General features: G+C 37.3%; 1 protein-coding gene across 2 annotated transcripts in view; it reads right to left on the reverse strand.

The window, feature by feature from the left end:
* Positions 1-19,024, reverse strand: part of LOC145673398 (uncharacterized) — a 125,171-nt gene that overhangs the window by 20,864 nt on the left and 85,283 nt on the right. For both annotated transcript variants that reach the window (XM_081743060.1, XM_081743058.1), the window contains exons 11-14: positions 16,851-17,049; positions 14,202-14,478; positions 9,641-9,834; positions 6,092-6,297 (exon numbers count right to left, since the gene is read on the reverse strand). In XM_081743060.1, the coding sequence (XP_081599186.1) occupies positions 6,092-6,297; positions 9,641-9,834; positions 14,202-14,478; positions 16,851-17,049 (876 nt within the window). The remainder of the gene's footprint in view (positions 1-6,091; positions 6,298-9,640; positions 9,835-14,201; positions 14,479-16,850; positions 17,050-19,024) is intronic.

The raw sequence follows: 19,024 nt of genomic DNA on the forward strand, positions 1-19,024 counted from the left end.
CATATAGTATCCACTTCATTAAAGTGTTCTCTGTAATACTACGTCCACGTGTTAAGCCGGCTGTTGAATTAAGGTTCTTCATTAAAGATTATTCTATAATCATATCGCTCCATATTCCTGACCAATAACAGTTACTTCTTCTAATTGTAAAGTATCCTTCCATGGTGAACTTTCGGTAATCTTCAGGAGATAGGCGAGACTCCAATTCAAGCATTTCCTGTGCGTTTAAATGTGCTGATTTTGCGCATAAGATGTTTCCTGCCGCAAGGAAGTATAGTATCATTTTCATAACTGTTGGCACATAAAGAGGCCAGTTTCCTGTTCTTTCTGTGCGAATGAACTGATATATCAAAGTTACTTGTTCCAAATACGACAACTAAAGAGCGACCGTTCGACTCTCGGCTTTTATTTGCTCGCATACAAGTTCAAAATTTTGAATAAACTGATTAAAAAAAAAAAAAAAAAATGAAAACTGCTTCATTAGGTGATAGTTCCTTTGCAAGCAGTCTTTGGAATAACTTCGCAAGTTCTAAGACGCCTTCTTTAAGATCTTCACTCTCATTAATAAGAACAGATAGGAGCGCTGTTGCTGTTAAAATATGAGCACGTACAGCTCGAAAGAAAGCATGTCCAGATAACATATGGACAACTGTATTTTTCGCATATATGGTCTCCCACAAAATTTCCAATCCACAGCCAATTCATTACATATCCTATAGCTCCCAGAAAAGACATAAGGAGATGAAACCCTCCTAGTCTTAGTAAGACAGACGATAAGTAACTCGTGCACTCTGCTATTGCTACTATTTGAGACGATTTCATATGGAGTGGTTGGTCAAATATAACGATACAAATTTGTTCTATTTGAATGCATTGTCACGCAGCAAAATTCAAAGATGAATATAAATGTTTTATTTGACTATCTTGAAGCTTCTTACCACAATTTTATAAAACTAAGGTTAACACAAGATGTAATTTTCACTGTATCGCACTTTCAACCAAAAGAAATGTTATCACTTCAATGAACCTCAATCCACATACACATATTGAATGACTACAGGTCCCACAGACTTCCTTCACTTTGTTTATGCAGTAAAACAAGAAGATCAGAAACTCTTATTGAAACAATGATATTCTATTCACTTTCCAGCCTCTAAAGAGAAGAATCAATATAATAAGTAACTTTCTCACAACTGTCTAAGACGATATAGTACATGAAAATAGAACCACATATTAAAATATAGATTCAATACAAATGAAAAATAACAAAAGTAATGCTGTGAAATTTCCAAGGTAATTTAAGGAACGCATAGTACCTCACGGTGATCATTTTATGAAATAAATTTAACACCTATTTCGATCTACTATACAACATGTTTTTAATATGGCGAAACTATAATTTTAGGTAATATAAGAAGTATTGAAGATTATATTTAAATTTCCCTGAGTATTTCTGATGGGATTACTGAAACTTTCATTGATACATTTCAATTATAAGGGCGTTATTACAAATTTTAAGATGTCAAGTTTATGTATGTAGTTATGCAACCCGTAAATCAATGTTCATTTATGTTTAGAAAAAGAATCATATCTTCCTTACGGTTTGTCATAATGTAACCAAAATTGCGCCAAATGAAGAACAATTTTGCATCTACCTTTTATTTTATGTATTGAATCCGGATATTTTGCACACTTTTAGAGCTATTTCTCAAAGTATGCTTTCGTACGTTTCAAAAACTTAATTATTTAATTATTCTTCACTTACTAAAACAAAACATACAAATAATACTATTATTTGCAGATTTATTATTTACTTCTCTTTAATTTAGTGGACGTTTCATGACAATACGTCAATTAGCAAGGAAGTTATTTTGCAAATATTAGGAAAATCCGCCATTTTTCAAGATGGCGACCAGAGCACAGCATGAATTTTCGGGGACTTTTAGTATATTGATTAGGACATCATAAGGAAACGTTCTGAAAAGTTTCTTGCTTGTATGAATTTTTTCCGGGTTCGGACCTTTATTTACTGTACTATAAAACAAATCATCATTTCCATGGAATATCGCATTATTTTGTTTATGTTATATTAAGATGAGGTATAATATATCTTTAAAGAGAAAAAATACTGCAATATAAATAACCGAACACAGAAATAACACCTTAGAAATAAGCTAAGTAGAAATGCAACCTAGAAGTAAAACAAATTAATCTATCTATGATATATCACATTCTTTTATCTGTGTTATTAATACGAGAATACGAGGAAGAACATGTCGTTAAAGAAAAAATATCCATACTGTTGATCCAATGAGCAATATTGTTCATAATCCTATGGAACGTAATGTATGTATGTATATTTATGGAAAACAGACAGCTACACCTTATGTGCACAAAAATCACATTGGAATGCACGTTCATCTCCTGAAACACCCGCACAAGGCTCATGTATCCAGACTTTACACAAAACACTCTGTACCATATCTTTGAGTAAATTTTATTGACAAAGGACGCAAAACCAATCTTGTTCATTGATTTCAAAAGCTACATTTGAAACACTGCGAATATGTAGCTCGGAGCATCGTGATTTGGATGTGTCTACTTTTCGAATACACTTTTTGGTGTTAAGGTTTCCTGAAGCACATACAGACCTAGCTGACGGTTCAGAAGGATTAGATCTATCCACATGTTTGGATATTCTTGATTGCCTTTGCCGTTATTCTTCAAAATGTTTTTTGTAAGGACTTGATGAGAGTACTTCTGTTCTTTGTGGTTGCATGTTGGTAGTTCTATTTCCTCCTATTATTGGGCTGGGCAGCGTCACCTTATTTTCTATATATTTTTTCAAGGCACGATTCATAGACTCCGGAGATCATTTTCCATATTGCCATGTGCCCACCTTGTGTGAATTGTAACCGAAAAACAATTCATCATGGGAGCCAAAATCGCACTCGTGCGATTTCGGACACACGGTAGTAGTGCGATTTGGGAAACTACATCGTTTTTTTAAAAAAGAATTCTTAACATACCTCACAAATTAAAAAAAAAACTTGAGTTTGCCACTATAATATTAATGGTATTTTGTTTATTATTACTTATTGAAACAAGCTAATTCTCTTACCTTAATCTCTATTCTACTGTGATATACCCCGAAAATTAGTAAGGAATACTCCAATTATATTGTACTGCAACTGCACACATACATAACTTACTGAACGTCGTCACTTTACTCTGTAATTATGGAAATATGTTTAAGTACTTAATTTAACTATTAGATGGCTTGTTAGTACTACGGTTCTTTTTAAACTAGGGGTGGTGCGATTTAGAACCCGGTGCGATATCGGGAACTCTCCCCTACATAGAAGTTCCTCGGGAATTGTAATACAGGAATTTTGGATGCGTTAAAATGTCGAATAATACTTTTGATAAAGTGGAAACTTTCAAATATCTAGGATCAATATTAACAGACGAAAACGATATTCACGAAGAAATTAAATGTCCACTAAAAGCAGGGAATTCCACTTATTATTCAGTTCAAAATCTCTTCTCGTCGCGAATTATGTCGAGGAATTTGAAGTTTAAAATATATAAAACGATAATCGAGCCTGTTTTTCTGTATGGTTGCGAAACATGGTCGCTTACGATGAGGGAAGAGCATAGACTGAAAGTATTTGAGAACAAGATCCCAAGACGAATATTCGGACCCAAGAGGAACGAGAATGGGGAATGGCGGAAACTTCATAACGAGGAACTATATAATTTATACGGTTTACCACACATTGTTAGGGTAATTAAGTCTAGGAGACTCAGGTGGGCAGGTCATGTAGCCAGGATGGAAGAAATTAGGAACGCTTTCAAAGTCTTAACTGAAAGACCAATTGGAAAACGACCATTAGGAAGACCTAGGTGCAAATGGGAGAACAATATTAAAATGCATCTCGTAGAAATAGGAATACAAAATAGAAACTGGATCCAGTTAGTTAGGGATAGAAGTCAATGGAAAGCTTTTGTGAACGCGGCATTGAACCTCCGGTTCCTATAGGCTATGGAGTTAGTTAGTTAATTTTAGTCGAAATTTATGTACTTTATATGTATTTCATGCCGCTAGGTAGTTCTGATTTATTATAAAAATATGCCCCTGCCAAATATCAGTAACCTTTGTTATAAAAAAAAAAATGTTGATAAACGTTGCTGTACTTTGTCCATAATGCATACAAAACATTGGGATTGAAATCGGTTAACGATTGGGGATGAATTCAAAATTAAACCCCAATACTTTCACTTAAATGGCATAATGGCATCAAAAATGATTTTTAAAAAAAAAATCATTATTTTTTTCCACCCTGCAATCTACTTTTCAACGTAATTACCTGCATATGTTGAGACATGGTACAAATTATTCTATGCCTTCTGCACAGAAATCCCGTCCAATGCCCGATAACCATTCTTGGGCTGTAGCTTTCACCTCGTCTTCCGTGGTATCGTTGCTTTGAAAGTTCGTCTTTCATGGGACCAAAACATGGAAGCCACACGGAAGAATGCATCCATTTACGCGTGCAGCGATTTTTGGATTTGTCGCAGTTGATGGCCTTTCCTCGCGCTCAGCATTGTCAATACCTGTACGTCCGTTCTCAAACATGTTGCACCACTTCGCGATAGCCTGACGTGACATTGCATTTCATCATGCACCTCATGCAACTGCCGATAAATTTCAGTGTAGTTACACCTTTTCGCCCACAAAAATCGAATCACTGCACGCATTTCCAATTTGGACGTCACTTTCAGCTGTCGAGACATGTTTACGACTGATTATCAGAACATCTCTACTTGCTTCGTGAAAGCCGCTACGTTACACGATACAACTACATGTCTGAAGTGTTGCCACACAGTTTAATCAAAATAGCCTTTGACTGAAAACATTTACGAAGGAGTGCAACTAATTTCTGACTGACCCATATATAATTCCGGATACAGCACGTTTGACCATTTCACATTGGCGACATGTAACAACAGCAGAAAATGTCATACTCTGAAGAAAGAAAATCAGACAAAATAGCCAGTACATGGAATAGTAGACGTAATATTAAACTTTAAGCTATATGAACCAAGAGACTAATCTCGGTAGATACTACAGATCCTTCCTCACCAATTAAGATGTTGTCACCTCCAACTCTCACCTCAATTTCACCTTCACCATTAGGACTTTGCTTATTCCCTAACCTGAAAAATACTAACAGAGAATGCCTTTCGCTTACCTGTAAAGAAGTATAGAATTTCACTACATTAAGCAGACTCCTAAAGAGGCTGCTATTTTCACACACTGTAGTCCAGACAATGTCCGATGTATGAACAGAAAAGGAAATTTCCTCGTGAAATATACTCAAACAAGTTTACTTCATCTTCATTCTTATTTATTTATTTACTTTTTTAAGAAACAAAACCGCAAACGGCATATACTTTCAGTTTGTATTCGCATATAGCTCATATTACGGAACATAGGAGTCACAATCTCCAAGTTTAACCTGAGTTTTATAAATGCCGAAATATGACATTTTTGGTTTCGAAACGTTGTAGCTTGAGAATGGCTGAACGAGTTTGAATGAAATACCTACAGTTCAAAAGAGGAGTATTTAGGTTTCTTTTGGTTGGCAAGAGATGTCTCTAATGTTCAGGAGCGATGCACACTAGTGACACCTACAACCAACTAGCAGTCAACTCGACAGTTTCCGTCCGTGTTCGAAGTATGGGAAAAGTTCGACAATTTGCCTGATGTGTGCCGCGCGTTTGGAGGAGGCTATATTGAACACTTGTGAACTGTAATTAGAGTTATTTTGCACTTTCTAACAAATTTGTATTTATTTATTAATTTTAGCCAACACAACACTTTGGAATCGGAGAGTAAGCACATAAACACTTACCCATTTCGAAGTGTAGGCGTTTTATTCAAATAGGATTAGCCCTTTTCAAGCTATAATAATTTGAAATGGGATGAAGACGTTAAATATATATCCCGTATAACCATCTTATTCAGGAAGCCTGGTGGTTCTTGATACTAAAATCATCTTGCAACAATACTATAATGTCAACTTACCTAACGGCAAAGTCATTTCTTGGGCGCTCATTCCTTGCCGCTGCCAAACTTCAGCTGGAATCCACCGTGATCGTCCTGTAGAGATGGTTGTTACGGTGGCTCTCTGCGACATTCCACCTTTCTCCATTTGACTTGTCAACTCGGACTGCATGGGTCTCACACTAGCCACTGGCTTCGGTATACTCGTTCCGTCAGCTCTAATAGCCCTGGAAATAAAGTTACAGTTTTGTCACTACTCAAACTGTCCTTCATGTGCCAAGCTTGAGATATCCCATATCAATGTCATTTGGGCTAAAGAAGAGGACCAGAAATTAATAACGATCATGAAATGAGTGCCAATACGTGCCCATGTCAAGCTGAAATTGAATCCACAAAGGACAAGCTTTGCCATCGCCAGCCTTACTCACTTATACAGCTAGACCCTGCTGTCATGTTAGTTCCACAATACCAGAATGTTTCTATTGGTCTACTGCTAAACTATACGCTATTAACAGTTGACTAAATTTAATAATGATCCATTCAAAATGATATCTACTCTTTGATGAACTTAGTAGTCACATACAACCCTTGGAGACACAACTAAAGTTACCATTAGAACTGACAAATGCTAATGATCCTAATACTTCGCAAACAAATCATAATTATTAATCTATTACTACATCATAATTATAACCAATAAACTGCAATTATTACTAACAAACTACAATTTCTACTAAATATACTTTATTTGCTTACATGTTTGGGCCTAACTTTACTACAATTAAGATCGGATCACATGTTCATTAAAATTTATATTCTGCTTGTTCTAAACTGAAATTTAGAGTAATAATGTTGGTGAAAAACTGGACTGGTTACAGTACGGAGAAATCTAAACTAATTTAATGTTTCTCTTTTGCTTGGCACAGCTCTTACGGCATTTCAAATTCACAGACTGAGCAGAATACAGAGCTCTTGCCACAAATCCAGAAACTGCAACAATCGAAACTAGTTTGCTGATCACACAATTAAGAAGCCGTCAGAGTATAGCCTATACTATAGATAGACTATCAGTACAAGCTATAGTATATTACTTCCATAATTACATGTATACTAGCAGAAGTCTCATTCTTCGCAATGAATACTACTTTTATGTTCTCACGTATCCATGTATCCGAGTTCATCTCTTTGTGAACTATCGGTAAATTTCTGTCGGGTTCAGCAATTGAAAATGGCGACGCAGCGCGAGCTCGACTCACAGTCTAGCTATCTCTTTGTTTCTATGTCAAATACTAACAAAGGAATTTGTGACATAGAAAGGCAAAGTTGTTCGAGGTCTAATAACGAAACTCTCAGATTATTAAAAGTGTTTTCATGATCCACAGCTAATTCACAGTTTCACGGATTTCATGGTTGGGTGGGTACCCTGATATTTCATGTCTCTAACTCCCACCGTCACAGAGGAAAATTGAAAGGGGTCTTTTTTTTCAGTTGAAAGTCCTGCAATTATGCCCTTTAGGCTAGGAAAGACGGATGATTAATAAAAAGGGATGACTGTCAAATTATTTACTTTTTGTCTTCTACCGGGAATCGAACTCGGGGCTACGTGCAGCAAAAGCACACGCGCTACCCACTAGACGGGTGAGGAGTGCTGCCGACAATCCAGTTAACGCCGTTTATTTTCCGATCTTTTTACTTTAACAAACAATTACATAAAGCACAGACATTACATTTCTTTAAGATCATTATTTCACAAGTAGAAATTCATTCAAAATTTTATCTATATATACACTTTCGTGGTTATATTACATTGAATAAAAACAAACATCATGAATATTCAAAGGATGGTATTTATTTTTTTTTCTGAGGTTTTTTATCTCCCCCCTAAAACGGTTCTGTATCAGATCCATGAGAAAAATTAGTTCAATTGAATATGTGCCTCATGCGACCCCATGTTTTGAATTAATTTACAATATAAAGTATGAGGCAAAAGTACCTTGTAAGTCTGGAAAGACAGTTGTAGACAAACAGTTAACAAACATATATTATGAAGATAACTGCTATTAAATAATTAAAGGTAAGTAAATAATCAAAGGTCAGATTGTGTGTGTGTGTGTGTGTGTGTATGGTGCAAACCAATTGTAAAAGACCTCACATACCCCCTTTCCTATTACCAATTTTGGGTCTGAATCCAAGATGGCGGAATTCAAAATGGCCTCCATGAGGTATTGTACAGTAATAGATGCGGTTCTACTTTCATTACTCCTATCCAAGATATGGTATCACTCCCTCCCGTAGTTCCACAGTTACACGGTATCCTTGCCTCATATTGTATATAGCACATGAATTTCAAAACTTACGGTCATTTGGAAAAAAATAAAATGAAATAAAGTCTTTGATTTACGTGCCATGGTTATGCCGGCTAGGCTAAAGGAGAGGTGAAGATGAGAAATGAATGAAATGGTAGAATGAAGAAAGTGGGAGGAAACGAGATAACCCCGAGAGAACCCACCCACACGGAGTCTGTCACACAAAGCTCACTTGGTGCGAGCTGGGATTGAATCAAGGACCCCATGCACCAGACGCTCTACCACTGAGCCAGCGAGGCCCCTTAAGGTCGCTTGGAGTACTAATTAATATTATATTCAGTTGAGATAATTTTTCTCATTGGTTGCTTTAGTCAGATATGAAACCATTTTAAGGGTTGAGGAAGATATAATTCCGTAAATAGAAAAAAATATATTCAAACTTTACCCATATACAAGAAACTTAACTTTCGAGTAAGAATCAAATTTTTACCTAAGTCAACACATCAACACATAACACAGGATAAAAGAACGATATAAGTTTATAAATTTGTAAAAATTAGTAGCTCAAAAACAGACGAACAAACAACTAGAATATTAATTAATATATACAAAAATAAAATACGCAAACATATATATATATATTCATTTTTACTTTCCCTTACCAGAAGTAGCCAGCTTTAATTATAATCGAGGGGGCATTTCAAATTTCCATTCGTGATTTCAAGGCAGTAAAAGATTATTATTTAATAATGATAAACTTAAGTATACGTAATTTTTAAAAAAAAAAAAATCGATGTGATTGCATCCTTCGAACCTATAAAATAGATAATACAGCAAATTTAAAAAGGTTCCGAGACATGGACATCCTTCTATAATAATTGCAACTCACTTCTTCTTCTTCCGAAATATCAAAAAGAGCTGAAACACATATTTGATCATTTAAAATACACAGTCCAAATACCAAACTTCACCTATCACTAAGGGATCCTGTGATACGGACATATTATAATAACTACACCCATATTTCCCTCCCTTCGACGTCGAATTTTCAAATCTTAGCGTACCTTATGTACTAATTTTACATACAGACCAAATTTCTGTTTCTAACAAACAATTTGGCCTGGGCGTTGACGAGTCAGTCAGGATTTCTTTCATAAAAAGAGATTTAACACTTTAAAGGGAACAGAGATATACGGTACTGCAAAATATCGCCGACTATAAGTTAGTCGAAGAAAGGAAGAAAAGAAGAAAAAAAAAATCTTACCTTATCTGCAATCCGGAAACTGGAATAGAACTTGATCCAGTCGCTGTTGGATAATAAGCGGTGTACATAGGTCTATTATAATTTATACTAGCTTGTTTCTCTAACTCATAACTACGTTTTGCTAGACGCTTTTCGGCTTGTGACAGTTTCTTATCTTTTCTATCTATGAGAAGAGATTCATGTTGGAATGGTTCCTGAAAGAAACACAATTCAATTGTTAACGTTGAAAGTTTTAGACAGAAAATTTAACTGTCTTTAAAACTATACACAATAAATAACGTAAGTTACATTTAATTGCGCCGTCCTTGGCTACATTTTCCAGTCTGAGAAACAATATCAATATAATACTTCTTTTTTCGGTACGCAACGATATGCAATACCGGCGATTTTTTAAATACTGTTTTAACTCTATCAAATATCTAGACTTACGGCTGTTCCGACATAGTCTTTCTGCAGTTGATAGGAAAAGTAAAAAGCCATCTAGAGAAGACGACGAGGTTATTGGTAGGTTGATTTGGAGTTTAGCGTCTCGTTCAGCACAGAAACTATACAAAACGTGGACCCACAGCTTAACGTGGGATCCGAATTTCATGAGCTCATCTTGAAATCGAACCCGGTAAATTGCTCCAGTAACATACTCACAGTGAGTCCCGCACCTTTTCTTCCAGCACTGAATATGACTACAGAAGATCGTTCGCTTTACATCCGACAGTTTTGACGGGCACTCACGTTAGAAAGATACCGCGCCGCCCTCACCGATCATATTCTATCGGACTCCCAGCATGGTGAACTATCACACGGCATCGCAATTTCCATTGCAGCAAACTCCGGTACAGGACAGGCATGGGAATTCTGTTCCACTCCTCCCAGCACGCTTTCCATAGACCATTCAGGGTGACGATGTTGAAGACTTCGTTTCAACAGTGCAAATGCTTAAAATTCCAATGGACTGGCATCTGGTCTTTTCAATGGAATGTCTTCAAACGCAATGACACGAATTTTTAATTTATCTACCATTTTCTGATAAAAATGTAGTGAGAACACCATTATAGGAACGTAGTGTTCTCGAAGCCTTGTCCATATGGATCATCACCTGATTCTCGTCCATTCCATACAATTGTGGGGTATCTCTCCGATATGTAGGTGTCAGAATGGATTCTTGGAAGCATCTTGCATTCACTTTTACAGAGGTTGTTCAGCCTACGTTTGGCTGATTTCGTTCCTTCCCCCTCCCAGGCAGAATGGACTCAACCGACCTGGCTCATGGCGTCCTGCAGTATTGTGCAGTGGCTTATTGGGAACGGAGTTGGTTTTCCACGCGGACGACAATAACGCACAAAACAGGACCATCGTTGTGAGTGTTGTGTTAAATTTGTTTCCAAGTGTGTGGGTTTCCACTCTGTGACCAAAATGCCGCCCAAACTAAGCCGGTTTTGGGAAGGCTATGTTGCGGCTCTTTATGACGCCCACTTCAGTATTTCTGTCATTAGAAAATAGTGCAAGAAGAATGGTTGAAACATCAGTTTAAGTGGAATAAAAACTTTTATTAAAAAGTACAAGGGCAACGAAGCTCCACCATTTGGATCACCAACGACGTTGCCTAGGAAACGGGAATGCACCAAGGCCACCTCCACCATGCAGAGGAAACTTTGCAAAATGGCAAATGCAAGAAAATCCGCCAAAACAAAGGTGTATGGCTAATCGTCTCGATGTGTCTTTGGGGACTGTGAGCCGGACGTTACGCCATCAACTCAAGCTGGAAAGTCATGAAAGCTCGCGGCCATCTTCTCACGCATGCACACCAAAAGAAACGAAAGTGTAACGCCCGGAAGCTGTACGAACGGCATCTGGCAAAACAAAGGTGGATGTACGTCGTAACGCTCGATGAAGCATGGATTTACCTTTCCGACTGCGGAAAACCGAGAGCCATCATGTACAGACGAGCGAGCGAGTGAAAGGCGCGAAAAACTTCAGAAGGTGGGTCCGTGTCTGTAAAGAATTCTTCCCAAAAGGGTTCATGGTCGTTACTGGCTACTGTTACCGAGGTAAACTGAACATTCGTAGGGTGGCGAAGAACTGCAAAATAAATTGGCAGAATTTTCAGGAGCAGATCATGCGGCCGATCTACGAGCATGAGATTTCAACAATGTACGGAAATGACGCCAATCTGGTGCGCATTCACATGGACAAGGCCTCATTACATACCTCACGATCGTCCCTCGCATTCTACAGGGAGATGGAGAAGGCAAGTGGTATACAAGTGATACCTTTCAATGAGGTACCTGTTAAATCTCCAGATGCAAGTCCTATGGACTATTGTGGATTTGGATTGCTGAAGCGGACTTTGGGAAAACGGAGTGTGACAACTGTGGAAGGACTTTGGAAAGCTGTGGAAAGGGAATAGGACAAGATTCCCCTCCCAGTTCTTCAGAGAAGCCTATTACAGTGGAAATTACGCTGTCGGGCTATTGTTAGGAACCAAGGGAAACACATCGAGCACTTACGGACCTAGCGCCATGGATTCTTCTATATTTTTAGGTAAGTCGAAATTGGCCAAATGTAGACTGAAACACCTTTGTACTTTTTTGTCCACCCTACGTATCAGCAACTTACCGTCATGTCATATCTGAATCCCGAAACAACCATAAAGCCACGGCGGAAACTTTCCCTGCACTGACGAACAAGTTGTTGCGCCCCTTGCCGTCAATGTCACGGTATATAATCGCCCGAATGAGACCACCAGCAGTGAGATGGGCATATGATTCATCCACTGCGACAACTTTCTTCCATTTGGAACCCGTCAGGTACTTCTCATACAGTTTCCTGCACTTCGTCTTACGTTGATCAATGTAACGTGGCAGCAAGTGGCATATACGGACCTTCCACACTCACTTCAACCTGAGATGCTTGCGAATTGTTTTGTTCATAGTTGACGGTGCGAGATGGAATCTGGCACATATCACGCTGCGTCGGAGGATTTTATTGGCACACCAATTGACGGATCCCTCGTAGCACTACGGGTGTCACTTTGCTGGTAGTTTTCGTGGGTGAATGTTTCGCAACGGGAGTTTGTTATATGTAACGGGCCACAATAGCTTTCGCAGTAGTCACCCAGAGTGTTAATCCATTCTCCCGACACTATTTCACAATGCGTACGTACGAAAACTTAGCATGGAAAAGAGCCATTACGTAACCCCCCCGATACCGGTTGAGTTTCGGTGCCATTTGATAACACTACCAACACTGACGCACCCACAAGATCAGACACAACACTGCTCCCGCAAGCAAACCCAGCATGATGCACGATGTAACAGTACCGAATCTAAAATGGTCGGTATATAACTCACAACCTTCCGTATTTAAAATTTATACTTTTCTACTTTTAATACATAATGAAATAGAAAAGTACTATCCAAACACAAGTCAAAAAACCATACTCATCAAGTATAAGAATGTTACATGCTTACAATACTTACAATATGTTACTTTATTGCTTATTTGGAGGACTGAATTAACAAAATGCTAACTTGCATAGTGTGGCAATGTAGTATGCAACTCCTTGAATTTGTCGTGTTTGTTCTCGTGTTTACACACAGCAATGTCTATAGCATGCTAACACGAAGACTCGTCTGATATAATCGATTGACAGGAAGAAGCAAGAATTGGGGTGAAGATGTTATACCAGTAGATATCATATTCCTTGCTTACATGTACTGTCTATTTTTATCCCAAAATTTATTTGCTTAAGTTAGTGAACTAAAAAATAATATTCAGGAGTTTCAGAACTTACAAAAACCTCAATGACATCTTAATAAAATAAATTCTTAGTATTTTTCGGAGCAGTAACACTCACGTCATGTGCTCAATGTCAGATTATTGGTACGACTCCCTTATTTCTAATGAAGACGTCCTATTCAGAATCTTGATATTAATTCGTTTGGAGCTTTGTTCCCATATCCTTGAAATATCACTTCCTTTGAGATTGCTGTCATCAGTATTGATTAACGATGTTCTGTCATCGGTATTTGTCAATTCAAATGTTTGGATCTATCTATTCAGCATTCACTCAACGCTAAAAGTGCTTAAGAAAGAAGCAAAGTTACCTTGAGTTACTTCTGACTCAGATAATTTCCGGATTTGTATTCTTCAATAATTTTTAGACAGATAACAAAATTAAAAATAAAATCTACAGAAAAATTATGTAAATGTATCCGTGAAATATGATGCGTTTCTTAAGAATTATTTCTTTCTTCACTTCTGCTATTATTTTATTGAGCAAAGGCTTGAGTTGGACAATATGTATACCTATGATAGTAAGTTAGCACGATTGAGAAGATAATTATGGCACCAGTTGCTACTCGAATGATGAGAAGTAATGACAATTTTCGATTTCTAAATTGTTACTGTGGAGTCCTCCACGTTAATCTCATCTTATTAATACTACGAATACGATACTTGGTGCAAAAGAATAAAAACTGGAAACAACGTATTCACAATTTGAAAGAAAATTAATTAATAAAACAGATATTTTTAGTATCATTAGTAACGGAAATTTACTCACCTTAGACAAGCGAGTGCTCAATTTCTCAAGAACTTTCTGCAATACTACATCAATGTACTTGTCCTTTTCTTTGCTGAAATCTTTTATTTCAGTTTCCTCTTCGTTGTCCCAGAGTAAGTTACTCACTTCTTTAATGGATAAATGAGCATCTGGATTTAATTCATCTACAACACGATCAGACATTCCTTGTTTATTAATTTGTCGATCGTAGATCTTTTTCTCCAAACAATTATCCATCACTAGACGATATACGAAGCAAGGTTTCTTCTGACCATATCTACAGAAAATCACATTATCATGAAAAAATATTAGAACTGTTGTAAATCTAAGATATAAAATTGAAAGTGACTATGTTTGTGACTTAATAACTCTTGAACCACCCGACCTATCTCGACCAAAATTTCGGAAACCAAGGACTCAACACGTCACAGATAAGTGCGCTTCCTTTGAGCCGCAGTGGCCCCTCCAAATATTTGGCTATTTAAAAAGTTTTACCTTCAATCCCCTAATTTTTGTTAACTGCCGTACGTGCATAATTGTACCATCAAATGAAACCTTGAACCTCCTGTTTTACAAATACAAATATGTTTCGTTTCTTTAGGTCATTTCACTGACAATGACGCAATCGCAGGATTAGTGATGATACATGAATATCCGGTTAAAACAGCGTGCAGTCATCGAATTCCTGACTGTGGAAGGTATGATATCCATCAACATCTACCGCCGCATGAATGATGTGTATGGGGAGGCATGTAAGGACATTAGCACATTGAGGAGAAAGATTTGGACTGTACGCATCGTATCTGACTCCAGAGAACGATTGTATCCACTCCAGAGAAAGTGAGACAGATTGGTGCACTGGATAGCAATGATCGGCGTATTAAGCAGAGGGTGACTGCACACATTACTGGCATATCACTCGCAACCTGACTCACATCACACGCGACAAGTTTGGGTTTTAAAAAGTATGTTCGGAGAGTTCCGCGTCATCTCACCTGCAAAACTACAGGTCAGAAAACTTTGGCCTATTTGAACACAGAAAGAAATAGCTTTCTCATGCGTTTCTTTACTGAGGACGACTCCTGGGATCATCGCTTCGACTCCAAGATTAAACGGAAATCCGTGGTGTACAAACATCCTTCTTCCCGTTTTTAAAAGTTCAAAACGCAGTCTTCAGTAGAGACAGTAATGGTACCGTCTTCTGCGACAGATGATGTGGTGCTGACTGATTTTTAAACGTGCTAAGCTGAACGAATTTTAGGATATGGAGCCACTGTCAACTCTGAGCGCTACTTACAGACATTAACGAAGTTGCGTGCTCAACTGCATAGAGTTCGTCCTCACAAAAGTATCATCCTTCAACATGACAACGCAAGCCCGCACACAAGCGGAAAGAGTACCACCGCGTTGCAGAAGCTCCTATTTAGGAATGTTTAGCCGCACCCTCCTTACAGTCCTGATCTCACCTCCTGTGACTTTTGGCTGTTTCCTAAGCTTAAGGAATACCTGAAAGACCAGTGTTTTTCGCCCAACATGGAGGTCAGCAAGTTAGCGCGTTCTTAATATCAGCAATTGGTCTTATTCTTCACAGATGGCATGCAACAACTAGTGCATCGTTGGGCAAGTGCTTGACACCTGTGAGGACTATACTGAAAAATGAGACTTCTCAGCAAGTGGAAGGTGCAAGTTTTCGTTTGAGGCTAAACTTATCAATTTACAACACTTAATAAAAGTACAATTAGAGGGTTCAAGGAAAAACTTAGTGGATAATCCTTGTATTTGGCTATTATTTTTTAAGTCCATGCGAAGAATATACAAGAACAGAAAAACAAAACTATTCTTCTAAATCCTAGTTTACACCAAATTTACTATTAAAAACATCAGCAATATTATTTAATGAGGACTATCGACTGAAACCCGTTTGTTGGCCATAACTACAATATGATATGAAAGGCTTGTTTAGTTGTAGTCGTGTATCATGACATACGCCCTTGGTTCATGTGCAGCAGAAGTAATAGTTTCATGTTTCTATCGTTGCAGGAGTAACTCTTGACAGATGGCTTTCGCACCCACAACCTGTCCAAACAAACACAATTTCTCGCTGCTGACGGGTGACAACCAGAAGCGTTTAGTCCGATAAAGTACGTATATGGTGACGCACACATATCAAATGCAATAACGGTCGATTGGACAATTTTCACCCAGACCAAACTATAACTGTTTTAACAGACGACAGCCATGCAGCGGGGAATAAAACAATCCGTTTTATCTCGAAGCCACTCAATACGAGCGTTAGTACTGCCAAAATGATACTAAATCAACTTGGTTCTAGCAAGGTTCCACTCAGAAGACGAGGTGAATGTCGCCGTCCATCGAAGATTTGAACGCCAATATGGACGACATTCGTACATTGGTCACACAATAGAACAAATGTTTGAATGCTTATGGTGACTTTTCTTGAAGCAGAAATGCTGCGACACAATCATCATGGATGCCTTTACATTGTGCACACAAGATAGTTAAATACCACTAGTACTTTCGCAGATATTGTCTGCAAATGGGTTTCAGTTAATCACACTATATAGAATTTACGTAATATACATTCTTAGTGACCTCTTTCTATTAACCTGAATGAAAAATTATTTTTACCTGTACACCCGGCAGACAGCTTGTGTATCGTGACATGGATTCCATGATGCATCGAATACCACCACTCGGTTAGCACCTACCAAATTGATACCTAAGCTTCCAGCTCGGGTGGAGACTAGGAATAAGTGGATGTTTGGATTTGAGTTATATTCATTGATCAGCTTCTCTCTCTCCAAAGCCGTGGTACTTCCATCAAGTCCTGAAAAGATTAATTTAGTATTTCAGATCAACAATTACGAATGAAAAAAAAAAATGAAAAAAAAACAAAAAAAAAAAAAAAACACCGAAACACCTTCAAGTTTCCAGAATATCCTAACTATATATAAAACTACATGAGCTGGCATAAATTATTGAGCACTTCCTGTAGGGCTACAATGATTAAATTTGGCATGATTGTAGCTTTCCGGAACTAACCCACAGGAAAATTGTCAAAAGTGAATATTTTTAATTTTTAGGGGGTCTAATGAGGGGATAAAAAATTTCCCCATGTTATTTAAACGGACCTTTTTTTGGACTTATAATCTCATGTTTTAGGTACATAGAATTGGAACAGAAACATGAAATTCGGTATGCTTACACATTTTCGTTAGCACTACCTAAGTAAATCAGTAAAACTAAATAATTTCAACTTTAGAGCGGTTTATAGGGAACTGAAAAATCTTTCCCATGTTATTTATATGGGACACCTTTTACACCCTCAAATTATTGAGCACTTCCTGTAGGGCTACAATGATTAAATTTGACATGATTATAGCTTTTCGCGACAAACCCACAGGAAAATTGACAAAAGGGAATATTTTTAATTTTTAGAGGGTCTAAAGAGGGGATGAAGAATTTCCCCATGTTATTTAAATGAGACTTTTTCTGGACCTATAATCACATGTTTTAGGTACTTAGAATTGGAATAAAAACTTCAAATTCGGTATGCTTGTACGTTTTCGTTAGCTTTACCTAAGTGAATTATCAGAAATGAAAATTTCTAACCGTAAAGTGGTTTCATGGGGAACTGAAAAATCTTTCCAATGTTATTTATATGGGACGTCTTCTATACCCCAAAATGTTTAGGCACTTCCGGCAAGATTAGAATGATGAAATTTGGCATTCTTGTAGCCTTCCAGGACTTACCGACAGAAAAATTGCCAAAAGTAAAAAATTCCAACTTTAGAGTGGTTTTATAGGAATCCTAACTATATATAAAACTACATGAGCTGACATAAATTATTGAGCACTTCCTGTAGGGCTACAATGATTAAATTTGGCATGATTGTAGCTTTCCGGAACTAACCCACAGGAAAATTGTCAAAAGTGAATATTTTTAATTTTTAGGGGATCTAATAAGGGGATGAAAAATTTCCTCATGTTATTTAAACGGACCTTTTTTTGGACTTATAATCTCATGTTTTAGGTACATAGAATTGGAACAGAAACATGAAATTCGGTATGCTTACACATTTTCGTTAGCACTACCTAAGTAAATCAGTAAAACTAAAATTTCAACTTTAGAGTGCTTTTATAGGAAACTGAAAAATATTTCCAATGTTATTTATTGGGACACCTTTTACACCCTCAAATTATTGAGCACTTCCTGTAGGGCTACAATGATTAAATTTGACATGATTATAGCTTTTCGCGACAAACCCACAGGAAAATTGACAAAAGGGAATATTTTTAATTTTTAGAGGGTCTAAAGAGGGGATGAAGAATTTCCCCATGTTATTTAAATGAGACTTTTTCTGGACCTATAATCACATGTTTTAGGTACTTAGAATTGGAATAAAAACTTCAAATTCGGTATGCTTGTACGTTTTCGTTAGCTTTACCTAAGTGAATCATCAGAAATGAAAATTTCTAACCGTAAAGTGGTTTCATGGGGAACTGAAAAATCTTTTCAATGTTATTTATATGGGACGTCTTCTGAGTGACGTATTCGCTCACGGCCAACTGTACGTCGCACTTGGACGTGTCCGATCAAGGGATTCAGTTGTGTTACTGGTTCAGTCTGAAAGAATAATTGTAGGAACCACTTTTGTGAAGAATGTTGTATACCCACAACTTCTACGATAGTTCCTTTTAGTGAGTGATAGCTATGGAATTACCCAGGGAACAACACCATTGGACTTTCATTTCGGAGTATGATACATGTTTGCTGCAAAAATTCCTTTTCACTTTTACTT

The sequence above is a fragment of the Thermobia domestica genome, chromosome 16 (assembly GCF_964235325.1).
Source record: "Thermobia domestica chromosome 16, izTheDome1.hap1.1, whole genome shotgun sequence".
In the NCBI taxonomy this organism is placed as follows: Eukaryota; Metazoa; Arthropoda; class Insecta; order Zygentoma; family Lepismatidae; genus Thermobia; species Thermobia domestica.